At 39.4% G+C, this 15,624-nt stretch overlaps 3 protein-coding genes across 6 annotated transcripts; 1 reads left to right on the plus strand and 2 right to left on the minus strand.

The window, feature by feature from the left end:
- Positions 1–386: 386 nt before the first annotated feature.
- On the minus strand, positions 387–7,025 carry ppp1r3da (protein phosphatase 1, regulatory subunit 3Da). 3 transcript variants are annotated; one of them, XM_068597999.1, is made up of 2 exons: positions 6,913–7,025; positions 387–1,861 (listed from the first exon to the last, which is right to left on the minus strand). In XM_068597999.1, the coding sequence occupies exon 2, from the start codon at positions 1,831–1,833 to the stop codon at positions 916–918; it is 918 nt and encodes a 305-aa protein (XP_068454100.1). In that variant the 5' UTR covers positions 1,834–1,861; positions 6,913–7,025; the 3' UTR covers positions 387–915. The 3 variants fall into 3 exon arrangements, with proteins under 3 accessions (XP_068454100.1, XP_068454101.1, XP_068454099.1); XM_068598000.1 differs by lacking the exon at positions 6,913–7,025 and adding an exon at positions 2,430–2,693; XM_068597998.1 differs by lacking the exon at positions 6,913–7,025 and adding an exon at positions 2,192–2,416.
- fam217ba (family with sequence similarity 217 member Ba) lies at positions 2,674–6,072 on the plus strand. Its single transcript, XM_068597992.1, has 4 exons — positions 2,674–3,201; positions 3,322–3,421; positions 3,590–3,654; positions 3,755–6,072. The coding sequence occupies exons 1-4, from the start codon at positions 3,095–3,097 to the stop codon at positions 5,202–5,204; spliced, it is 1,722 nt and encodes a 573-aa protein (XP_068454093.1). The 5' UTR covers positions 2,674–3,094; the 3' UTR covers positions 5,205–6,072.
- ttll9 (tubulin tyrosine ligase-like family, member 9) lies at positions 5,406–10,666 on the minus strand. 2 transcript variants are annotated; one of them, XM_068597997.1, is made up of 14 exons: positions 10,502–10,666; positions 10,002–10,048; positions 9,823–9,915; positions 9,623–9,734; positions 9,309–9,494; positions 9,104–9,172; positions 8,939–9,029; positions 8,578–8,618; positions 8,395–8,482; positions 8,212–8,270; positions 7,888–8,084; positions 7,538–7,651; positions 7,240–7,364; positions 5,406–7,048 (listed from the first exon to the last, which is right to left on the minus strand). In XM_068597997.1, exons 4-14 carry the CDS (start codon positions 9,665–9,667, stop codon positions 6,978–6,980), a joined length of 1,086 nt encoding a protein of 361 aa, XP_068454098.1. In that variant the 5' UTR covers positions 9,668–9,734; positions 9,823–9,915; positions 10,002–10,048; positions 10,502–10,666; the 3' UTR covers positions 5,406–6,977. The 2 variants fall into 2 exon arrangements, with proteins under 2 accessions (XP_068454098.1, XP_068454097.1); XM_068597996.1 differs by having other exon boundaries at positions 5,407–7,048; positions 10,527–10,666.
- Between the last annotated feature and the right edge of the window lie 4,958 nt (positions 10,667–15,624).

Below are 15,624 nucleotides of genomic sequence, written 5' to 3' on the forward strand. Positions count from 1 at the left end.
TTCTATATTAATTTATATTGTACTTACATATCAATGCTTAGTTTATGTGTTCTTCTCTGTTGTCTTTAATGCCTTTTCTATATTTCAATTATGTATTTGCATATAATATATGAACATAATGTACGATGAGGGCAATGTGTAACCGCAGTCAAATTCCAGGTATGTGTGCACACACAGACAGTTAAAAAACAGTTGATTAATGTACTGATGATATCATAAATAATGTGTCTTGGCAGTTTTTTAGAAAGGCACATAAAAAAATAGCCAGCAGAGGATCTTTTTTGAGCTTTCAATAGGAACATACATTGCTCTACTACAACAAATAATAACAAGGTGAAAAATATTTGGAAATGTGCTTTATTGCTAAACAAAATACACATCTCTGATTCATTAAAATTGTATCTCTTGCATGGTTACGGCAATTAGTTTGACAACATTTGACTCAAAAATAAACTCTGAATACAGGGTTAGTTTTTTTGCCCGGGTTCAGACCTTTGAATTGGCCCACTTCACCAAGTATTCTGTCTGATAACAGCCAAACAAAATTTTTCTATCGTATAAAAACTATTTTCTTTTTACCCAGCTGGAAAAAAGAGTGGCCTGATGTGTATTCATTTAACTTGGACTGAATATTTATATAACACTCACTGGGTGTCACATCCATTCAAAGTGCCCACATTAGTGTCAGGAAAATATAATTAGAAAGTGCATTTCAAAAAATGTAAAATAAAAGTCAAGTATTGTTCATAAGTCTGTGCAGAGTTGACAGTTTATCTTGAATCTAACTTGATTCAAAGAAATGTTATTCTAATAAAATTAGCATTACATGTCACAGTGCAGTTATGTATATTTAGGTATTGCTGATAGTCCTCATTAAGTGCTCTACATATATTTAATCTACCTTAAGTCAGCATCCTAAATAAAGTGCACCATACTATCCTCACATTCTTTGGGTACAGTCAGCTTGTAGTTATGGCAAACTAACTTATAATTGTCTCCATAATTGTTGTCCCAGTATTCAGCCCCACCAACTTTGTATTGAATGGCGAACTGTAACACTGCTCCTGGCTGCAGGAACGGAGGAACAGGCAAGTGGAAACGAAATGTATCACAATTGAGTTGACCCTCTCCTCCTTCACAGGTCTTGGTGATGGTGGACACCCAAGAGGCCTTAGTTTCTGCGCAGCTCTTCCACTCTGTAAATGAATAGCGGGCTATGACTTCTTTCTCAAAATCCATATTGAGGACTTGAGTGATTCCGATGACACCAAGTTCAAAACACAAGACTCTCTCAAGACACACTTTCTGCTCATAAAGGCGATGCAGGAATTCGTGTTGGTCGCCAGGTTGTTTGTCAAAAACCGGCTTCAAGTACGGCAAGGATATCTCCAGATGCCTTCCATCTGCCAACTCTGCACCCATCAACAATCTGCAGGCGACGTGATGTGGTACAAATGGTTCGTCTCCAGATTTGAACAGCTTGACGTCTTCCAGGTCAAGCCCCAAAGAATCAATAAAGCGTACGCCGACACTTCTGCATCGCTTCTTCTTCTCTGTAGTGGAAGGCAGTGAGCGGGATCGTTGTCGGATGATGGGTTTAGGCCTGGGTTCACAGGAGACACTGCAATGTAGCTCTTGTTCCCTCTGCAGAGAGACTCTGGGACTTGGGGGCCGGATTAAAATCGGTTTCTTTGCTGCACTAGGTTTGTCAGCTTGAAGCATTTCAGTCAGGTTAATAGTAATGCAAGACCTCAAGACACTGCTGCAAGAGCTGGACGGCTCCTCCTCTGGAGGGGGAATCCTCTCATGTCCAATAAACCACCCTTTGTCCATGTTCTGTGAGATCTGGTGTCCTGCTTACCTGTAAAGAAAGTTGTGTTTATCAGGCTTTCTGTCACATTCATCCCCAAATCACAATGTAATGTTTAATCTAAAGCATACAATGACCCAGTTGTAACATCAATGTACCCTTATTGTATTTAAAATGTATGATGCTGTGCTGCACATTTAACAAGAACAATGTTGTTGTAAATATGACAAAACAGAAACCGTCCCAGCAGGACAGAGGGTAGGCGTGTACTCTGGGAGTACGTGCCTACATGCATACGACTCTTTCTTTTTATCTCTGCGTACAGTTTTGCATTACGTTGAATATCTTTCAATATAATTAGATGTTAGATTTTCACCTCACCATATAAAGATATACGGCGTTAGTTGCATCTGATCAGCAGATGTAGCCGACGCTGAATCCTTCATTTACAGGAGTATTTTTTCGAGTGGCGCGTTTCCGTGCGTCATGCAGTATTCGCTGTTGGCCACCGCCACATAACCTGATCTGTCACTAGCTATCTAAAGTTAAACCATCTTCATAAGTCTCAAACACAAATACGTGCGTGTAGCATGCCCTCGCTGGAGATCGGCCAACCTACGGTCAGTTACCCGGAAGCTTCAAACAGTCCAGAACATCACAGACGTCGAGTGGGAGATTGAGTGATTTGATATTAGGATTTGCGTTTGTGTGCATTGTTTTAAACTATTTCCTCAAACACGGTGTTGGCCGTTTACTCACGTAACGTCGCTAATATTCATAGTGAGTAGTATCACCAAAAAAATGACTGCGTATTTCGTTTGGAAGAGCGACTTCTATGACTTCACTCCAAGTCCCATGATGCACCAGTGGTGCCGACTTCGACACTAACGGCGAGCCAGTAAGCAGCAGGTAAACAAACCCATCTCACTCAGAAGGAGAGCCAAACAAAGCGTATGCGCTGTTTTACCGTCTTGCATTTTTAATGGAGAGGAGGACGAAGAAGAGACACGTCTGCTGTCAGCCATTCATTCAAAATATTTGCTGACTTGTAATTAAACGGAGAGGCGAGTCGACGGCAAGCGGAGGGACGAGTTTATCCTACAACGACTGTCGCTACCGGAACATCTGCGCATGATGCATTGCACCACTTTTGAGAAAATGGGTGTTTTTAGCCTCATTCTCAGAACAGAGCACATGATCCGAGATGTCGGACGGGTCCTTTAGCTGCCGTGTAATTTTATTGTGCTGGACTACAGAACGACATCCCGGCTGGCGACCTGCAACATGGGGCCCATCATGCAGGAGCGCACAGCATCCACGACACTAAAACGCGTCGTCTCCAAAGAGAAGATTCGGGTGAAATATACTGAAAACAACGGACCTGTAACCAGGTGGGCCCTACGTTTACAGTAATACGAATGTGACTCAATACATTATGGTATGGAATGTTATGTTATGACTCAGACATCGCTCAGAGGGGAGTCTGACAATCCACTATGATGTTTTCACAGTTCAAAGAAAAGTAACAAGATGAAGAAAGCAGTGGGCCAGATGAAAAATGGCCTCCCAGGACCAGGTCAGGACAAGGACACAGTCACAACAGTGCAGAAGGTGAGTGAATGGCATCCTGGTAAATTATAGATGGATCATGTCAACAGTCATAGTCCGTTCACAGGATAAGACAGTGTTGCAGTGTGTGCAGTGAGTGAGTGGGCTATTCATATCATACAGTTCAAGACTGAAAAAATCACACAATTTCTAAAAATGATTGTTTTGCAGGGTGCACAGTCAAAAGGTGGCAGGATCAAATCGGGCACGACACGCAATACAAGCAAACTCTCCAGGTATGTGTGAGTGAAGGGGTTTGTATTCTTACTGAATGCTTTGCTTCAAGGACAGCAAATCACTAATAGATTTTCCTTAAACTTGTATGTCTCTTTACAGCCCTGAAGAAGGAGATTTGAGACCTCAAGTACGCAAGCATTTATCTGTGCACAGGAAAGAGGAGCAACTGGAAAATCAACGTCTATCACAGTGCAGCAACGAGCTACACCAGAAACCTGGGGGGATGGGAAAAAATCGGCGAGCTCTCTCCCTGCCTCTCTCCCCAATATCAGGGCTACGACACTTGCCAGCACACCCTCTAACACACTCCCCAACCCTCACCCCAGGGGCACTGCAGCGGCACTACAACCAGAAGGATGAAGACACTGACAGTGCCAGTGATCTGTCAGATTCAGAGAGGCTGCCTGTACTGCCCTCTCCCTGCACCCCTTGCACCCCTCCTCACCTCAACCTCAGGGCCGAGGTCATCAACTCTAATGACTTTCCCCCGGACTTCCCTGGACCTCGTGGGGCTGAGGGTGACGGAGATGAGAGTGAAAAGCCCAGCTATAGTTACTCAGACTTTCTGCCTCCTCCCTTTAACACTTGGAGCCTGAGACAGCTGGCAGTGTTTCTCCATACCGAGGGCCGTGGGGCCCCCCGGCCCAAGCCTGTAGGGAACTTAGAGAAGTACCTGGAGAGGCTGCTGCAGCTTGAGTGGCTCCAGATCCAAACAGTGCAAGCCGAGAGCAGCCGTCTACCCGGGAGCCGAACAAGGCCTCAGGGCTTCCCCGCTGCCACCACTGCTCACCAACCGAGGCCTCACACAGCTCCGCCATCCCGACTCAACTCCCCTAAAGGGCAGCGGCACAGCCAGCGAGCCTTTCCATTTTCTCCTGTCAATAATCCTCCATCACCCGCCGCAGTCCAGCAACCGCATTCCCGCTTTCCAGTTTGCCCTCACTGTCACATTCGCTACCCACTGTGCAATGGAAGCTGCTCCGCCAATGCCTACCAGCGCCATTCAAGGCTCAGCCCACTGCTTGAGCGCAAAGCCAGGCCTGGAGCACCAGCAAAGAGGAGCAGCAGCGAGACCCGAGCAACCTCAACAGAAGGTAGGAGCACCGGAGGACAAAGTGGAGGACAAGACAGAGGACAAGGTGGAGGAGGAGCCCAGACCCCAGTTAGCCCCCAAGCTGGAAAAAGTCATCTCAGACACATGCAGGCTTCGGGCAATGCCCGTAAACAAACCCAGGAATCTGGAACTAACCCAAACGGTAGAGGTCAGGTCAGGAAAAGCCGCGTTCGAGCTAATTCTGAGACCGATTTAAAAAAAGAGCCTTGTGGCGGTAAAACAGCCAGCGCTGAGAAACGTGTTTTTGCTGCAAGTAAGAGAGAGGTCGTCACCTCCAAGAGAGTAGAGAAGGACTGGCAGAGGATAGAAACCGTAGGCCAGGCCTCTAAAATGACCACGAAAAGAGCTGCTAAAGAGCCACAGTCTCTCTTCAAAGCGCCGCCTGTAGGTAAGCAGAATGGCAAAACAAAAAATGTGCACTTTGTTGCAAAGTAACGCCTATAAAAATACAGTACAGTGCTATACTTACTATATATACTGCTATACCGGTTACTTGGAGCAGGAATTTGAAGCTTTGCTTGCTTTCTGTGTAATCTGTAGTAATAACATGTTGCAACTGTTGTACAACAGTCTGAATCAGTCAGTGATGTACAGCCTTCTATCGGTCAAAACTAACAAGAGGTTGTGCAGCTAGAATAGAGATAAGACAGCAATGATTGCAAAGCAAAATATGACACTTGTATTGAAAAGAATTATACAAACTGTATTTCATTCAAAATGCACAGTAAGTATACAATCATAATGTTAGATTGTGTTTTGACAGACGGCTCATTATGATCCAAAGCACTAGTAGGATATTAAAAACACAGCTTTTATGTAAATTTTATTCTGCTGCACTGCACACCATCAACTCTCAATATACTACTAATGTAGAAAATAGGCATACATAAGCATCTACTCTCCCATTGGACAGCTTTCAGCACATAGTGAAGTTTACCACGGATCATTACATTTCAGACATCAACTACGACCAGAGCGTTACTAGTGGAGTATGTGATGTTGGATTGTATTTGTTTTCAATGCTTTTTCTTTACTTGATGTTGCATTTTATATTTTATTTGGCGCCCCATGTTTTAAGGTATATGTTCAATTTAAGCATCTATGGCTAAAAAGGAGGCACAATGAGTGGTCGTGTACTGCAGTGACGTAATTTGTCTCAGTCATATTTGTGCAATGGTTTAACATTTTTGGTTACAAGGGCTTTTCATGTTTGAACAGCTTGAATTGTAGTCTATATTATAATGTATTTTGCATAGAGCTGAGCTCTTTCTATCATTAAAGACGGTGTAATGTTTGCTACGAATGTAAATGCATATTTTTCCAAATTTTATATACCATAGTTATATTTATGAAAAGTGTTGTCGTTGACTTGTATTCATCATTGTTATTATTTTGTTTACATTGTCATGCATAAAAAAAAAATTTAGTCAAAAAGCTGGATGTAACTTTGTGTCTACGGCATTGGTCATCCCTGTGATTCAATAGAATTTCGACACATCATCGCTGTTATGCTGTAACATGCTAATGTTATACATATCACTTCCATACCACACTGCATACTTGAAGTCTGTAGAACACTGTGTTTACATTAGAGTGTCTTATTTGTTTGTTGTGATTTACCATGTGCACTGGATTCATGGGAACACTACATCAATGTAAAAATGTGATATATATTGAGATTGCACCGCTTTACTTAAACTCATGTAAAGTAATAAAGCCATACATAAAGGGGTCAGGAGGGACGATATTAGAAAATGTGTACATCATGTTGACAATGCACGCAGAAAGATTGTGGTATGTATTTTCTCAATGTTGAATGCAAGTATTTGTAAGGCATAGAAATAAATGTTTTGCACTCAAGGGATATTGAGTCACTGGCCATTCTTTGGAACACATGAAAAAGTAAGAAACAATTGACCTGTCCTTGTTTCTTTGCTAAAATCCCAAAATGTAACCAATAACTCTAAGTCTGCGACTGAAAGAATGACAAAGTTTGGTAGTAGGTCGTAGTTTTAAGAAAATGTAGATTTCATTCATTTGCATGTTTAAATATTAACCCAAGCGCTTGGAATATAATCAAATCATCATAGAAACCTAATTTTGTATGAAATATTACTCATGCTTTTCAGTTATTTGCATTTACCTGAGCCTCAGTTCTCCCAGAAACATACAAATAACTATATTGGTGGGACATAAAAATGATACGTGTTACATCCTCTTCTGTCCTGGAAATGGTTTTAGAAGCCGGCGAAGCTGTTTCTCCCTGTCATTCACGCACCCTGCAACAAAGAACAGATATGTTTTTGCAGCTATATTATTTTAATGTAATAATAGCATGATAAAAGCTTTTCCACACAACCAAATGCCATGATCTTAATTGTATATACTTATGCACATTTATCCGATTTTATTTAAATAATCTCCAAAAACTTTGATTATTGTTGCCTTAAAAAGTTACCTAAAAAGTTACCTAAGTGTGTGTTGGCAGTGAAACATGAACTGCCAAATGTTTCTAGGTTGACGTCCTCTCTATAGACAGGCCCATCGTTCCACATGAGATCATAGCCACCCACTCTTTTCTCCTTGCCAGCCAGCCTAATGAGAAGAAAAAAACACGAGTTAATTAGAATGCAGCTCCATAACCTAAGATTATATTTCTAAATTTCTATCGATTGGTGACTGTCAATTAAAGACTCTGATAACTATAATGAAATATATGGTCTCCTGATGACAAATATGCAAGCACACGGTGACAAAGCGATCTTTACCTTCCCTCCATATCAACAACATTCAAAGTGTCTTCCAGCAGCCGGCACTTCATCTCGTAATCCTCTTGACTACTGGGTGTATGTGACGGGGACGCGTTCACCTCAATTAACCACCTGCAAAAAGACAAAGGGGGTTGACATTCGCTACTACTTAGTCTTTTGAGTCAGGCCGATTCAAAACATGAGCACAGACAGATAGTTAGGTGGTTACAAGTTAGGTGGTTCCAAGCAAGCAAGCAAATGACTGTTACAAAATTGTTACATTGTTGTTGTCTGTGCCTCTGTTCTCTCTTTGCGCTGATGATGCATTGTGTTGCCATATTTACAGTCCATGATATATAAGGACTTACGGTTTGAGGTTGTGATCCAGTAGAATGTCATAACCATAGAGCTCAAAGCAGTGCTTGTCATTGATGATGACCTTTTGTACACTCTGTAGACTGCGCACAAAGATGTTATCCATCTCTTCAAACAGGGATTCTACAGTCTCTCTGCCATGTTTTGCAGTCAGGTATCTTCGAAGCTGTTGCATCTGCCACTTACATCCCTATTTAGAGAAGTATACAATGACACATGAATAAAGTGGAGAAATAACTGGTTAAAGGGGAGAATATTCAGCAAAAAAAACTGACAAAAAGTATCTTTACTTATGCCGCGGTTGTTGAATTACACACCTTTTCAGGGTCGTAGTCCGGTGCTGTTTTCTGAACAGCCACATTGGTGAGGTGCATATCTGGTGAGAGGCACTAAGTAGTATAACTTAAAACAAGCTATTTAAAACTAACTTTGAATGAATATTTTATTAGACAGAGGCTCACCATTGAAATGAATGGATAAAAATGGAGGAAAAAGGATACACTTGTCATGAATACTGCTCAGGGAAAAGCGGGTTCTTGAGAAGCGGCCAAACCCATCTCGATACAGCCAGGCCTTCAAGGGAACATACTGAAAGAAAACACACACTCACACACATTTATTCACAAATGCTGCAATATTTACAATTTGTGTAAACATTGTAATACACAAGGTTCAATACATACGGATGTGACCAGTACATAGACCCTCAGATCAAATTTCTTGCCTGTAGTGATAAAAAGCAAAAAACAGTATGCAGGGATATAAATCTAATTCTATTTGCCCACCTCCTGTTGCAATTTGTCCATTTTATGTATGTTACTCATCTGATGGTTTTTAAATTAAATTGGTTTTACAAAAACACCAGTGTGGTGTATAACGGAGCGGTGTTTTATGATCAACTGGACATAATTATTGTATTTTTCTTTCTTTAACTTTAATATTTAGACCTTTAAACTTGTACATGGTTGTGAAACTTGGTTTCAAAACGCTGTATCACTAAGTCAAACATGTGTACATTGTAAATTTAGCATGTCCGATTCTAACCATTAATTAGGTAGGGGTTCTCGATGTAGCGTTGAGCCACATAGCTTTCCACTTGAGCTGCATCCTTCTGTTCCTCCGAACGGGTGCCATCCTGTGTGAACATAATATTATTGTATGAGTCATTTAATTCACATATAATTTCCGGATGAAATAAATACGTATCACCTTTTTCCAATCCATGATGTCTTTCAGTTTCCTGAATAGGAAAATGCCTTTCCCTTGAGATTTTGCAACCTAAATAAACATAACCGGACCAGTAAATGTCTATGATTTAAATGGTAACTTAAATTTGACTTCTAATGTTATCCAAACACAACATTAAATATCCTTTTATTGCATTGGATCACATGCATGGTCTACATTAGCTTACCGGCTTCATGATCCAGGTGCTACCAGGACTTCTTTTGAATTCCTCAACAAAGAGATGATATTCGCTGGGCAGTGCAAAGGTGCAGGGGAAGAAATCACATTTGGAGGCCTCCGTGCGGCCAACATCCCTTTCGAGATATTTCCTGTATCGTTTGAGGTTTTTTACCAACAGGTTTTTGCGAGTCAACTTTAACATGAAAACAGAAACACAGAATAAGACGACATGACTCTAGATTATATGAATGATTGATGATGCATATAACTGTTCCATCTCCAGTGTGTAGTTATAAGCATGCTAAATTAATGCTGCATCACCTCATAATGGTTGCGAAAGTGGTTTATCCTGACATGTTCCTCCATATATGAATGATCGAAATTGTCCCTGAGCCAGCCCACATCACACCAGTGGAAGTCCCATTCTCCTTCACTGTGAGAAAAAGAGTAAATACCACATTCAAGCCACAAATATTACAGAAAAAAAGCTGATTTGATGATGAACAGGCAGCAGGACTCACTCTTTGACTTCAACCCAACCTGGTCTTTGGCGTAGGACGCCCTGTATGGTGTTGAATTGGCCACATTTGTAACGCACACAACACCTTTCCTCCCTGAGAAGACGTTGGGATTTAGTAACTGTTACCTGTATTAGACAATTAGCTGCTCATTTGAAACCTTCTAAAAAAACAACACTCACCGCTCCTCACTTTTGCCACAGTCATAGGGACCTTTGTTTCCAGAAGTCTGCAGTTGTGAAGGAAGAAAAACAAGATTTAGTCTATTTAATTGGCTTAGGGTCAAAGCCCAACAACATATATATATATATATATATATATATATATATATATATATATATATATATATATATATATATATATATATATATATATATATATATATGTATATATATATATATATGTATGTATATATATATATATGTATGTATATATATATATATGTATGTATATATATATATATATGTATATATATATATATGTATATATATATATATGTATATGTATATATATATATATATGTATATGTATATATGTCTATATATATGTATATATGTATATGTATATATGTATATATATATATGTATATATATATATATGTAGTGTTAAGTAACTACTACTCTTCATTAGGTTAACTTATGGGTAGGTAACGTGACCAAGCCAACAAGACCACAAAACGTACCGTACATACACTGCTTTCTCTTTACCTTGTATTTTGACATGAAAGCGCACGCTAGGAAATGTTTTTAAACTATTACAATCAACTAACTTAGTAATATCCGTAAGTAATAAGATATAATCGCGTTAATTAAGCTATTCAATTTAGCTGAACTAGCTAGCTACCGAGTCATCGTAGTGTTTGACAACTGATACTATGGAAACACGTCGTACCACACGACAACGGGGATGTCCTGTTGCGCTTTCCGTAGATTGGTTGATTTTTTTTGTCAATTCTGTCCCTTGAAACTTTACAGCCATTTAACCCCATTGAACATGAGACACGTTGTCGGGTTATTTGTAATATTCACTGTATTATTATTCATCTGTGTTATACAAAAGAAAGAAAAACACACATTTCAAGAGCAGATGTTTGTTGTGAGGTGCCTATTTTATTGTCAATTTCTCAATTGCTTCTTGTTAGTATGATTTATAAATGATATTTTCATTTTACGCACAAGTTTACCAATACAAATTGTTTCATCGCTCAACCCAAAGAATAACACTCTAATCACGTTGGTCACTTTAATCACCTCAACTCTGTATATATAATATTGCTATGGATTCTTTACTGTTTTTATATGTTTATTTATGTGTCTCTTGTGTGCACTTCACCCGTCTGCTGCTGTAATCCAGCAATTCAATTTTCCCATGCGGGACTAATAAAGGTATATCCTATTGTATCTTATCTTAACCCCACTCTAAAAACACCACTTAGCGGCGCCAAAACCCCATCTTACTGAGAGCCTCGGTCAGTACAATAGGAGTTTAATTATTTCCTATTAAAATTTTGTTTACTTTACTTTCTTTCAAAAGATAATCTGTGTTTAAGCAAAGCAACTAACACATCTGCATATTATTTGTTTTGGTTATGTATGTGAATGGATTACAAAATAGAGTATAGGTCAAAATTAGCCAAACTTGTTTTAAAATTGCAAATGCAGAGATAGTTAATTACTAACTCCCTCCATCCAGCCAAAATTATTCAACAACAAATCTACACAAATAGTAACATTGTTTAGAATTTGTCCGTTAAACTATTTTTTATTTTTTATTTGATAAAATACATGAATACGAAGAGAGAACAACAACATGTATAGATTCATGTTGCTAATATTGAAAGATTGATGATTTAAGATAACAAAACATGGCTGAAGGGCAAATGGCCTGTCACTGCATGCAGGAATTTATAAGGAGGATTATGAAAGAAAACAGTCTTTAGTTGAAGACCTTTGACCTTTGACCTCTAAAGGTTAAGAATGACCCTCGCTTATCATCTATTGGTTGATGGGATGCATCTCATTTGTTTATGTTTCCTGTTTTTTTCTCTCCATGCATTATACTTTACACGAACAAATTGGCTTAAACATGACTCATGGATCCTTTTGTTATTGTTTATGGGATAAAGTCAAAGAGGGTTGGATACAGGGTAAGGGATTCTTTCTTTTTTTCCGATCATAAAGCATAACAGCTGAATATATCGCCGATTCATAAAAACATTTACACTTATTGCTTTTGATGCCTTGATGTCCATTCTGTAAAATAATATTATCCCTAAGTGAGATTCCAGTGCACTGCGAAATAAATGAGAAGATTACTGTTTTATATCCTGTTGCTGTGGCGTTTGTTTTTTTTCTCAGCCATCCATCGCTAATCAAATGATCGACTGTGGAAGGAAAATGTTTGTCTTAAAATGTATCAACATATAGTTATACTCAAAATCTTATATGGGGTTTACTGTTGTTGTCTGTTTTTCAAATCACCAATGAAAAATGTGCCCTTTTGATAGCCTTAACCATTTCACCTTAAAGCCCGGGCAAAGAAAAGTTCACTCTTAATTGTGCGTGTAGGAAACAGAATATTCCAGCCAGCTGGTAAAAGAAAGGGAGCTGTCAAAGAACAATTAGTAGAACGTCCACTCATGACAGATATAGATGTATGGCAACCAAGGGATCGGTTAGGAACATTAGCATGGATATTTAGAGGTCTAGCAGCAGAGAGACAGGAACCTGGGCGTCTTCAGGGACAGATACGTTACTGGACCTGTGACAGAGTGAGCGTAGAAAGTGACATACATTACTGTGAAGTTAGTTGGAGCTTCTCAGTTTGCTTGTACTCTGTGTAATGCTAATGAAAGCCAGTAAGCATAATATATGGCTGGAAGAACAGATTTTGTTTTACTGGTGCTGTCATATGTAGGAATTATATTAATATTTCGAATGATGGAAAAGATTTTTTTTTTTTAAACACAATAAAAGTGAAGTGCTATAATTCTAATAAGTGCTAATAGTGCTAATATAATTAATTCCCAGCATACAGCTGTATTTAAGATGACCCCAGTTTCTTTCAAACTGCAACAACATCATCTGCTTGGGCCACGTCGAAGCTGCGTAGACGCGTATCTTCCAGCGGGCAGCGCGTCAGACGAGGAGAAGGGTCCGTGTACGTTTGAAATTTCCATAGTTTGGCTGCAAAAACGCGTGAGTCATAGTTGCGTCAGCCAATCAGCGTTGAGATGGTCCGCTCGTCACCGCCGTCCTGCCGGTGCTGAATCAAACTGCTGCCGGTCACCCGGAAGGAGCGCTGATAGCGGCTTCATTCAGGCGCTGTTGTGGGACTACGGATGCTATGGATGTTTTTTTGACTTCCACAACAAGTATAAAGCAGATCTCGTGGTTATTTAATCTATAGTCTATCACAGAAACGATCGCTCTTTTCAAAGAGAAAAGCGGCGGAGATAAGCCACGCCCCCTTTGTGGCGCCGCGATTAGTCTTGCTGCTTTTGGTGTGAACGCACTATTTCTCGACGCGCGTCGAAAAAAATCTCGACGCGCGTCGAGAATTTTTTTGACGTGTTCGGTGTGAACGCACCATAGTCTCTGAAAAAGTTTCAATACATATTTCCATCTCCTCCAGATCAGTTATATGCGTCATATGTGTTGATGGCTGGTTGGAATAAACAATAATGTGATTGTTCTAATCAATCAAAAATATCAACTGTTCAAAGTCTGTCTGAGAATCTGAACCTAAAGTTTGAATTTCTCAGCTGCTCACAGTTAGTTTCAGATATTTTTTTAATTGTCCAGAAAAAATCAGTTAAACCATAGATGACGATCAGGGATCAACCTCTCAACAAGCATTTATGTTGAGGCAGATTTGCTACATGTCTGTGCAATGGAGGTTTGGTTTGGCAGTCATCAGTTCAGATAACTTATATCAGTATAGCTGAACCTAACATGCTTATCATTTTTGGGTAACCACATGTACTCTTGACCTTTTGCAACATAAAAACACAATTCCATCTCCAGTATCTTGGAATGGAAATTGTTTTTTTTCAGGATCAATCCTTAGGTGTGTCTCTTTCAAACATGTAGCTTGTGTTTCATTATGGATTTAAATTAAATTGTCTAATTTATATTATCAGTTGAAGTGTGCCTTTATTTGAAAAGAGTTAGGGCCTCTTTGACGGGCAGAGTTTGAAAATGCTGACCTTTTGTGACTTTTGCATATATATTATTATCATAATGATAATGATAATAATAATAATAAGAATTATTATTATTATTATTATTAATAATATAATCATCATCATTATCATCATCATTTCGATTTCCAGTGGGTGATAATCATCAGTTCTGAAAACCATTTGCTCCTCAATAGTGGCCACAAAACAAATAGTTGGTATCCAGGGACATCAGCTGTTTCTCGTAAGAAAGAGAGGCATCTTGCCAACTTTAGTGCTAGAATCCTAAGATGTTCTGTTTGGTGGAAAGTTCAGCTTGACCTTTTTTTTTTTTTTACCTGTGACTCTCCTGTTCCAGCCCTTCTCCATGTGCAGAGGACACACATCTGGTATGCTACAGATGCAGGTCAAGGACGCAAAGACAACTAAGGGTTAAGCTTTAACATGCGAAAGGGAAAAAAGGGGCAATAAGCAGCATACTTGAGGTCAAACCTATTGTTGTGACATGGAAAATTGTCTCTGACTAGCATGTATCATTGCTAAAATAATATCTGACCAATGCTGCTAGAGTGCAAATGCAATTGACAAACTTTTATGAAATGACTGCCCTTATGGTGAGCTTATTTAAGAGTCTGTGTGTAATGGTGTCCTCTCATTTATTACCATCTCCGATGAGATTCATCTCTCTGATACAGAGAGACAGAAATAAAGAGCAGCATGCCTTCGCTCTTAAAATCTGTAAAAAGGTGTCCATGTATCAGTGACTCTGTATCACAGTTGAATCCATTTCATTTTCTGTTTGATCTTCATACCTTCATCAGATGAATCGTTTTACATCCCAGATCCTCGTGTTCATTTCAACAGTATTATATATCTGCAGCCTCTGAGACGTTAATGCCACCTGCATATTGTTTTAAGCTCCACAGCACTCCATGGGGTAATGCTTTCTTCTAAAACATGAGGAAGCCAAGAAAAACAGGACACAGTGGCAGTTGGGATCTGTCTGAGATGTATTACATTCTTCCAAATATGCAAAGAATCCATTGTGATACGTTTCCTGCTGCCCTTTAATCAACAATATACAAGCAGATGCTGGCAGGCAGAAAGTAGACGTATATATATGTTGGCATATGATGTGAAAACATAAAGTCTTAAAAGGAGAGAAAAACAGAAGGAAAAACAAAACATAAAATAGTAGAATTATTAAAGCCATCTTGAAAATACCTAAATAAGTTTCCTGTTGGGAAAACTTGGTGGGTCCAGAATTGATTTCCGCAATGGCATTGCGGATGAACAAGAGGTAAACTATTTAAGTAGCTGAGAGTGTTGCATAATGCAATAAATAAAGTGACACACACAGCAAGTTCAGATTCATCAAACCAGAACCTTCACAGAAGTACCCCAGAATGATAACTTGAAAGTATGCATGCATGATTGATAAACCACACACAGTCAAATGTTTTATAATATAGTTCTGTTTCCACAACTCTGGTCAGGGGAAATAAAACAAAATGTGGTCTTCATTTATCTGGAATTCCCAGCGTGGGGAATGAGCCAGAGAATTGGGGTATGGCACAAAACCTTAGCCTAAGGGAATTTGGAAAGAACCAGAGGGCAATCATGAG

Source organism: Clinocottus analis, unplaced genomic scaffold (assembly GCF_023055335.1).
Source record: "Clinocottus analis isolate CAN_PGR_092001 unplaced genomic scaffold, fCliAna1.0.p SCAF_4, whole genome shotgun sequence".
NCBI lineage: Eukaryota > Metazoa > Chordata > Actinopteri > Perciformes > Cottidae > Clinocottus > Clinocottus analis.